We start from the raw sequence: 9,647 nt of genomic DNA, 5'->3' as shown, positions 1-9,647 counted from the left end.
ATTTTTAGTCTCATAGCAAAGGCTCTGAATACTTATTTAAATAAGATATCTGTATTTTTTTGGAATAAATTCACAAACATTTCTAAAAACCTGTTTTCACTTTGTCATTATGGGGTAGTGTGTAGATTGATGAGGAAATGTTTTAATTTAATCAATTTTAGAATGTTTTAATTTAATAAATTTTAGAATAAAGGTATAACTTTCCGAATGCACTGTAAATAAATTGTAATTAGTTGTTTATTTTATGTAAGCTCCATTTCATATGTGGATAGTTTGTGGGGAAATTTAGTGCTTTTGTCTGAGTTACAAAACATGACTCTCACAGACCCAATGTAAATAAATAAAATAAACACGTTATGTATGTTCCATTTTATTTGAGGAAAATGTAATAATATAATATGCAATAAAGTACATTCACAGTTAAAGCAATGTCTTTGGTTTATTGGATATTTCTCCAAATAAAACTTGTGATCAAAAGGAAGTCGGCCGACCTGCAACCCTCAGAGCATGTGCAGGTTGTCATCTGGATCTGAAAAATAGAGAGATGGAGGGAGGGGAGGAAGAGTGGAGTTCAAATGTTTATCATTAATAACTGACAATAGAGTGATCACTAGTTACTGTTTTGTGATTGTTTAGTGTTTTACTTACTCAACAAGTAGTGCCCCAAGGTGGGATCGAACCGTGTCTCAAAAGCAGCAGAAAATGTCAAATAAGGTCACCAAAGTTTCCTTGAAGTCTGTACAGATCTGTCTTTTTAGTGCAGGCCGCCTTTAGTCTTGGTGAAATGGAAGAAGAAAGACTAACTATTGTGACCTCGAAGAAATAGAGAAATAAATTCAGTTCACACTCTATTGCCCTTTCTACCACGATATACACTTGTCCTTATTCCAGAAAGCTCACCACATATACTCTGGCATTAGGTGGCTGAGCGATGAGGAGAAACTGATTTTTTGTTGTTGTCCATGGTGTATTTCCTTTTGCAGAATTTGTAGTTAAAGCCTGCAATAAAAGATAAAGGGAGACCTATATAAAATATATATTTTTAGCTCCTCTATAGCAAATGCCATGTATGTATAGATTGTGTGTAGGCCTGTCTCACACTTGAATCTTCTCTTTGTGCCAGACTGGGTTCAAATGCCTTTCCATATATTTTTTTCAGCATTTATCTGTATTTTTTTATATATACAAATTTTTTACTGCTCTATGATTATAGTTATTGCTTGGATAACCTTATTTACTATTATGTATTGATTTCTTATTCACTGGAAGAATGATCACTGAATTATCATAGTGAATAATTGTAATCCTTGTTTGTGTCAATTAATGGGTTACCAACTGGTGATTTGACACAAAAATAAAATGTCATTAATTCCAGTTTGTCAACAAATTAATAATTGATATGTTGGATTGATATAAACCACACATCTAGGTTAAAGAATAGCACTAAATCAAATTTTGATTTAGTCATATTAACTTAGATTTTTGGTTGCGATGGAGACACAAATCCAACATATACATTATTAATTTGTAGACAAACTGAAATTAAGGCCCGACTAAGTCAGTGGAACAGATGGAACTATCCAAGCAGAAGATCCAAACATCTCCTTCAATATGTTGCTATTTGGTTGCTTTGACAACCAAACATAATTCAATATCCAGTTTGTCTTTAGGTTACCACTAGATAAACTGTCTAAACTAGCTAGCTAGCTGCAGTGTAAACCATGTAACTAGCTAACGTTAGCTAGATCAACAGGTAGGTCCACCGCAGCATCATAATAACAAGAGGCCTATTGCAACCATCGATGGCACTATATTATCGCCAATTGAGAGCTCGTTATGTGCCATCAATACCATCAATATGTGCTAAATTCACTCCCACAGCTGATCTCAACTGCAACCATTATTGGTCACCTCTAACGCTCCCTAAAATATGTCGGTTTCGCCTAAATCAGAGATCCATTTCTAATGACGAGATGATCATGTCTTAGCCCTAACCGTGAGAGTCGTCCCAAAGGCAGGAAAGCAGGCAACGAGTTTATATCTGCATATTAAACCTATAGAAACGCATTGGGCTTATTTTGGCGAGAGAGAGCCTTCTCGCTTTGCCTCTTTCTGTCTGCCTTAGTCCTGCTTGCAACCAAAGTCTTTCAATATATGTTCGCCCTCTGGTTGGCATTGTCTTCGAGCAATTTAGTCCTTTAAAAAAATAAAAAATCAGACTAAAGGCAATTTATCTATTTTTACAAGCATTCTGAACAACTCAACTTGTATTGGCCCTATTGTGTGAATTAGGGTTGTGTGTGTGTGTGTCCTGTCCTTCCTAGTCTCACATCGTCCGTGGGGTTGGATGAGGGATTGAGTGTGTATGTGTCCTGTCGTCACTGGTCTCACCTCGTCTGTGGGGTTGGCCATTTTGGGCTTGGGTTCTTTCCCAGGGCTGTCTACTGCGTCCAGATCAGTCAGCTAAGAGTAGGCTAGATCAACATTAGTTTTTAATTCGTAAACAAGGAAATAAGCCTACTTTATTTCAGTTATACGGAATGATTGTCAAATAGATAAAAATCGCCGTTAGTCCGCCCAAAAAGTAGGATTAAGTTGTTTCCGATGATAATACCCACCAGAGGGCAAAATTATTTAAAAAATGCTTGATACAGTAGCAAGCAGGATTAAGGTAACAGAGAGCGGTAATGAGGTGACCAATAAAGATTGCAATTGAGATAAGCTGTGCGGGTGAATTTAGCTCATATTGACGGTGTAACGAGAGATCTGCTGGCCATAATCTTGTGGCCATCGATGGTTGCAATAGACCCAAAGGCTTTATAGGGCATTCATAACACCTTCACAAGGACGAGATGAACGCTTCAGAAATCATTTATAAGCTCACCATTGGGGTTGAAATCTTTAGAGCAAGTAGCCTATACTATGCATTGTATATTATATAGACAAACATTTCAGATCTGAAAAAAATAGGGACAATTTCTGATTAGGGCAGTCTTATATTGGTATGTGGTCGTAGTAGCTCCCCCTGCTGGTCTGAGTCTGCGTTGCGAGACAGGATGGCACTAATAGCTGGGAAGGTGATGCTAGACACCGCTCCTGCTGCCCACATCATCCTAACGGGAGAGAGAAAACACAATTCCATTTTCCCGACCATTTGCATGTGTGTGTGTGCGCTGAGAGACACCTCAGCTCAAACCAAACAATCGCTGTAGAAAAATGTGGTTTTCATTTGAGGTAATTCTTTAACAAAGTATTTTCCAACTCCGGAGAGGAATCAGCAGGCAACAAATCAGACTGTACACACACAGTACACTGAAAAGGTCATATAGTCAGGAGGTGGAAACATGGAAATCCTCCTCACAGACTGATATCACAGAGACAGGATTAATCTGGCCTGTATTCAACCTCTCTTCAATGCATCTATCAGAGTCAACACTAACAACAGTAACCATAACAAGACAACATTCAGAGCATCAGGACTGCATCAGGACTACTTTCTTTCCCCTGTCCTCTCAGTCGCCTGGTTCAAACCATTAACAGTAGATTAGTGTTAAAGCCAGAACAATAACGTCAAATCAACTGTCCTCTGCTGACCCCATGATAAAGGATCCTCGCAGTGTGACCTGTTCAGTGCTGTGGATCATTGGGGTACACTAGATACAATGCTCTGGTCAGTGAACTGTATTCTTGTTGGTGTTCTGCTGCGCTCTAATGGCCTGACCAGGATAGCGCCGTTTAATGCAACACAATATACTTTGTCAACTCATGGAAATTGTATTCCCATTTCATTTTGAGTTGATTAGAAGAAAAGAAAGCCATGTCTGCTCACTGTCTGCTGACTGCTCCACAAAACGTGGTGCTTAAAGGGGTTATTGTGACCAATATGTTATTGTAAGGCCTGGGTCAAGATTAGTGATAGGGACAGTACATTAAAAGGTAGTTGGTACTGACCATGGTTGTGATCCGAAGCCGTACCAGGCCAGCTGTAATATCTGGAAGCCCAGGCCCAGTAGGATGGTGTTCTTATTCGCTATGGAGCGCATCAGGATCCCGAGAACCACCGTCTGACACAGAGAACACAGCAGGTAATCTATCGATCAATCATTTATTTATTACAGATATGTCAACAACTCTAGGACTTCCGAAAAGACATCACAACCTAAGTCAAAGAAAACTGTATAACAAGTATCAAAAGGTCACCAACCTGAGCCATGATGGAGAGGATGCCCACCACAGCGATGAAGGCTGCAACTGTCTCTGACCTGACCCTTATCACCTGGGGAGAATATACAGTTTAGAGGAGACATACAGTATATACACTGAACAAAAATATAAAACGCAACATGTAAAGTGTTGGTCCTATGTTTCATGAGCTGAAATAAAAGATCCCAAAAATGTTACATACGCACAAAAAGCTTATTTCTCAAATTTGTTTAAATCCCTGTTTGTGAGCATTTCTCCTTTGTCAAAATAATCCATCCACCTGACAGGTGTGGCATATCAAGGAGCTGATTAAATCAAATCAAATGTATTTATATAGCCCTTCGTACATCAGCTGATATCTCAAAGTGCTGTAGAGAAACCCAGCCTAAAACCCCAAACAGGGCTGTGCATTATCATGCTGGTGACGGCGATGGATGAATGGCACTACAATGGGCCTCAGTATCTCATCACGGTATGTCTGTGCATTCAAATTGCCATCGCTAAAATGTAATTGTGTTTGTTGTCCGTAGCTTATGCCGGTCCATACCATAACCCCACCGCCACCATGGGGCACCCTGTTCAATGTTGACATCAGCAAACCGCTCACCCACACAACGCCAAAAACGCTGTCTGCCATCTGCCCGGTACAGTTGAAACCGGGATTCATCTGTGAAGATCACACTTCTCCAGCATGCCAGTGGCCATCGAAGGTGAGCATTTGCCCACTGAAGTCAGTTACATGCCTAACTGCAGTCAGGTCAAGACCCTGGTGAGGACGACGAGCACACAGATGAGCTTCCCTTTCTGACAGTTTGTGCAGAAATTCTTCAGTCGTGCAAACCCACAGTTTCATCAGCTGTCTGGGGTGGCTGATCTAAGACGATTCCGCAGGTGAAGAAGCCGGATGTGGAGGTACTGGGATGGCTTGGTTACAGGTGATCTGAGTTTGTGAGGCCGGTTGGACGTACTGTCAAATTCTCTAAAACTACATTGGACTTATTGTAAAGAAATTAACATTCATTTCTCTGGCAACAGCTCTGGTGAACATTCCTGCACTCTCCCTCAAAACTTGAGACATCTGTGGCATTGTGTTGTGTTAATTTTCCCGAGCACAAGGTGCACCTGTGCACCTAATGATCACGCTGTTTAATCAGCTTCTTGATATGCCACACCTGTCAGGTGGATGGATTATCTTGGCAAAGGAGAAATGCTCACTAACAGGGATGTAAACAAATGTATCTGATCTCAACCCAATTGAGATGGTTTGGGATGAGTTGGACCGTGAAGGAAAAGCAGCCAACAAGTGCTCAGCATATGTGGGAACTCCTTCAAGACTGTTGGTGAAGCTGGTTGAGAATGCCAAGAGTGTGCAAAGCGATCATCAAGGCAAACGGTGGCTACTTCAAAGAATGGAATCACATGGAATCATGTAGTAACCAAAAGTGTTCAACAAATCAAAATATGTACGTATGTATGTAAATATACACATATATATGGCAGCTTCATTAAACCCACTAAACACCAGTCTCAACGTCAAAGTGACTCCGGGATGCTGGCCTTCTAGTCAGAGTTGCAAAGAAAAGATTTAGAAGAAAGTTCTTTGTTTCTGGCCATTATGAGCCTGTAATCGAACCCACAAATGCTAATGCTCCAGATACTCAACTAGTCCAAAGGCCAGTTGTATTGCTTCTTTAATCAGAACAACAGTTTTCAGCTGTGCTGACATAATTGCAAATGGGTTTTCTAATTATCAATTAGCCTTTTAAAATGATAAACTTGGATTAGCTAACACAACGTGGCATTGGAACACAGGAGTGATCGTTGATGATAATGGGCCTCTGTACGCCTATGTAGATATTCCATAAAAAATTAGCCGCTTCCAGCTACAATAGTCATTTACTACATTAAGAATGTCTACACTGTATTTCTGATCAATTTATTAAGTTATTTAAAAAATTGACAAAAAAAAAGAAGTGCTTTTCTTTGAAAAACAAGGACCTTTCTAAGTGACCCCAAACTTTCGCACACGCGCGCCCACGGTCAGTTCCAATACCATATTTACAATGTGCAGGGATTCTGGAGTGATAAGGATAGAAAGCTATGTACAATGTTACATACATATATTTAATAATTAATAAAAAATGAAAAGCTGGAATGTCTTGAGTAAATAAGCATTCAACCCCTTTGTTATAGCAAGACTAAATAAGTTCAGGAGTAAAAACGTGCTTAACAAGGCACATATAAGTTGTCAGCAATTTTGATGAGTCGTGCATTGCCACGCAATCGTGGGTGAACAGGGAGTACAGGAGGGGACTAAGCACACACCCCTGTCAGAGTTGTGGTGGTGATGTTGCCTACCCTCACCACCTGGGGTAGGCCTGTCAGGAAGTCCAAGATTAAGTTGCAGAGGGAGGTGTTCAGTCCCAGGTCCTAAGCTTGGTGACGAGCTTGGAGGGATCAATGTTGTTGAACGCTGAGCTGTAGTCAATGAACACCATTCTCACATAGGTATTCCTCTTATAAGGGTGGATGAAGGCAATGTGGAGTACAATTGGGATTGCGTCGTTTATGGATCTGTTGAGGCGGTACACAAATTGGAATGGGTCTAGGGTGTCTGGGATGATGTGTACCATAACCAGCCTTTCAAAGCACTTCATGATTACATATGTGAGTGCTACAGGGCGGAAGTCCTTGTGCCATGCTGCCTTAGAGTTCTTGGGAACAGTAATGGTGTTGGTCAGTTTAAAACGTGTGGGGATTACAGATTGGGACAAGGAGAGGTTGAAAATGACCTGCCCTGCGCATGCTGAGAATGCGCCCTAGATTACTGTTCGGCCCCCTGCCTTGACAGTGCTCACCTGATTAAAGACTTCACTCACATCGACCTCGGAGATCGAGAACATCCAGTCCTCCGGGTCGGTGGGGGCCCTCACGCACAGCGTTTTTATTGTCGAAGTGTGTATAAAATGCATTGAGTTCGTCTGGCAGATCACGGCTGGGTTTTCCTTTGTAATCAGTAATGGACAGAAGCTCCTGTTACAGGTGGTGGGCGTAGAAGCCTGTGTAATATGATTCCACTTTATTCCTACATGGTCCTTTTACTCGTTTTAGGACTCTGCGAAGGCCGTAGCGGGACTTCTTATACTTGTTCCTGTCCTCAGTCATAACCTTAGGGTTGTCTGCGATAGCCCTGTCCTTTAGTCTAGCACCAACCTCGGTGTTAATCCAGGGTTTTTTAATTGGGGAAGCAGCGAATCTTCAATGTGGGGACAACGTTGCGGAACGGATGTTCTTAGCTCGTCGATGTAATCGGTCGGAGTCTCAAAACATAATCCAATCAGCGCTAAAAAAGCAGTCCTGTAGCATAATCTCTGATTTTGATGACCATTTATTTTCTCAATGGAGCGAGTCACTGGTACTTCCTGTTTGAGCTCCTACTTGTAAACTGTAGTGCTTTTTGAGGTCGGTTCGGTCTCAGTTTGATTATTAAAAAATAATAGCGGTTTTCGATGTATTTTATTTTATTTTTTACATTAAAAGCACTATGAATTGTGGGTTGAATGCGGTAACACAGAATAAAACAATTAATAAAAGTCCCATGATGATTATTCACATTACTTTAATAAAATAGTTCAGTTGTTGTGTATACTACATTTGTTTTATTTGATGACTATTTAATTCAAAGTCATCTCATCTCTATAGAGCTGCTGCCTATGCTGTAGAGCTGCTGCCTTCAAAGTAAATAAGGCATACTTTTATGACCGTTGAATACCAACCATCATTCACTTAGATCATATATTTTCAGGTAGATACCTTGGGAAGCAACAGTTGCTCTCTATATCACCTCATGATTGCGCATTCTTCTCTCTTCTGTAGCAGGTGTAAAAGAAACAGACCAGACAAGTATATGCACAGTGGATTATGGTCATTGTAGTTAGTTTAGCTCAAAAAACGTAACTATTTAGAATATTGGTCTGTTGGTAACAACAACTCCCTACTACATGTGCGCATTGAGCTCACAGAGAAAAATAGAACGAAATGGAATTCAAATTATTGAACCAACGTTGGTCAATTCGTTGTTTAAAAAAAACCACAGCACTAGTAAACAGGAAGCAGGAGTCATGATCGGATTTGCAGAATGGGGGAAGAGTATATATACGTAAACCCATTGGGTCAAAAGTAGTGTCCTTTAAAGGGAATATTGTGCAATTTGAGACATAGACAGTGGGTCCGACTGGTCTTACTTGTTCTCTAACTGAGTAGTTCTCATTGGGACAGAACAGACCATGTTGTTGACACTAGAACAACAGTAGCCCAACTTGGCCACATTCTGAGGAAGTTAAGTTGGAAAAAGGAGTTGAGGCAATCCAACAAACTCCCCCAGTCAGTGAATTTACAGATATGACCACATTGTGGTATTTTTGTACTCTGAACTTTTGTGGGTGAAAACACAAGGTTTTCTCTCAACTAGAAATGTGCTAATGAATCACTGAATCTACTCACCAAAATATGCAATTCAAAACACCTGCTATCGCTGTGCATGCAAACATACTGCCGTTTACAACTTCTCCAACTGTCCCACTGGTTACAGAAATATAGGGGGTAGGGTTGAGACTAGGAGTTGGTTTGGTTCTGGTGAGTACCTGTCTACCTCTAGGAGGAGATGCCTAGGGGGTAGCAGTGCTTGACTTGGACTGCACTGTTTATATTTAGGTGCAGGAGCTCTATAATACCTTTGAGCTAATATTCTATAAGAACAGGAGCTCAAGCAGTAGAACATTTGAGGGGCTCAGCTCCGATGAGCTCTTGCCCAATTTGAGGCTTAAGGGTTAGAGGAAGAAGCTAGAGTACTGTTCGCCCTCAGGGAGGTAAGGCGTTAGGGTTTAGAGGATGAGGTTAGGGGGTAGGGTGTATTTGGGATCAGCACTTGTCTAAGATAGAGGAAGAAGCTGGAGTACTGTCCTGCCTCAGGCAGGTAAGACAGGAACTGTGATGCAGATGAGAAGCACCGTGGAGTCCTGGCCCACCTTACGCAAAGACTGGAGGGGAGACGAGAAACACAACACATTAGATTCACATTCATTTTATTGCCACACAAACACTGATTGGTTGTCCTGTTCCCAAGAGATGGGGGCTCCCCTCAGGCAGAGTAGTATCTAAGAGTACATTCTAGTATACTACAGGTCAATACTGAGAAGGGGTCTATCCGTGCCAAAGTGATAAGAGCTCCCCAGGAGGTCAAGTACAGTAGTATAATATAGTATAGTCAGTTATAGTACTATAGTATAGCATAGTACTCACAGTGACAGGGTCAGCCTGCTCCCAGGATATGGGTGCCCAGGATATGGGTGCTCCCCAGGAGGCAGTATAGTAAGCGTTAAGAATTCCCTTCACTGGAACTAGGGAGCCTAGCCCAAACCATGAAAAACAGCCCCAGACCATTA

At 41.2% G+C, this 9,647-nt stretch overlaps 1 protein-coding gene across 2 annotated transcripts; it reads right to left on the bottom strand.

The window, feature by feature from the left end:
* Positions 1 to 354: 354 nt before the first annotated feature.
* On the bottom strand, positions 355 to 8,284 carry LOC118944813 (solute carrier family 71 member 1). Of its 2 annotated transcripts, XM_090225763.1 has the most exons (6): positions 8,017 to 8,284; positions 4,205 to 4,276; positions 3,952 to 4,064; positions 901 to 3,113; positions 649 to 775; positions 355 to 529 (listed from the first exon to the last, which is right to left on the bottom strand). In XM_090225763.1, the coding sequence occupies exons 2-4, from the start codon at positions 4,211 to 4,213 to the stop codon at positions 2,984 to 2,986; spliced, it is 252 nt and encodes an 83-aa protein (XP_090081889.1). In that variant the 5' UTR covers positions 4,214 to 4,276; positions 8,017 to 8,284; the 3' UTR covers positions 355 to 529; positions 649 to 775; positions 901 to 2,983. The 2 variants fall into 2 exon arrangements, 1 of the variants encoding a protein (XP_090081889.1); XR_016492949.1 differs by lacking the exons at positions 3,952 to 4,064; positions 4,205 to 4,276; positions 8,017 to 8,284 and having other exon boundaries at positions 649 to 803; positions 901 to 2,692.
* Between the last annotated feature and the right edge of the window lie 1,363 nt (positions 8,285 to 9,647).

This window comes from Oncorhynchus mykiss, chromosome 28 (assembly GCF_057628025.1).
Source record: "Oncorhynchus mykiss isolate SJ-2025 chromosome 28, ASM5762802v1, whole genome shotgun sequence".
Classification (NCBI taxonomy): Eukaryota; Metazoa; Chordata; class Actinopteri; order Salmoniformes; family Salmonidae; genus Oncorhynchus; species Oncorhynchus mykiss.
This window is presented reverse-complemented; position numbering and strand designations above follow the sequence as displayed.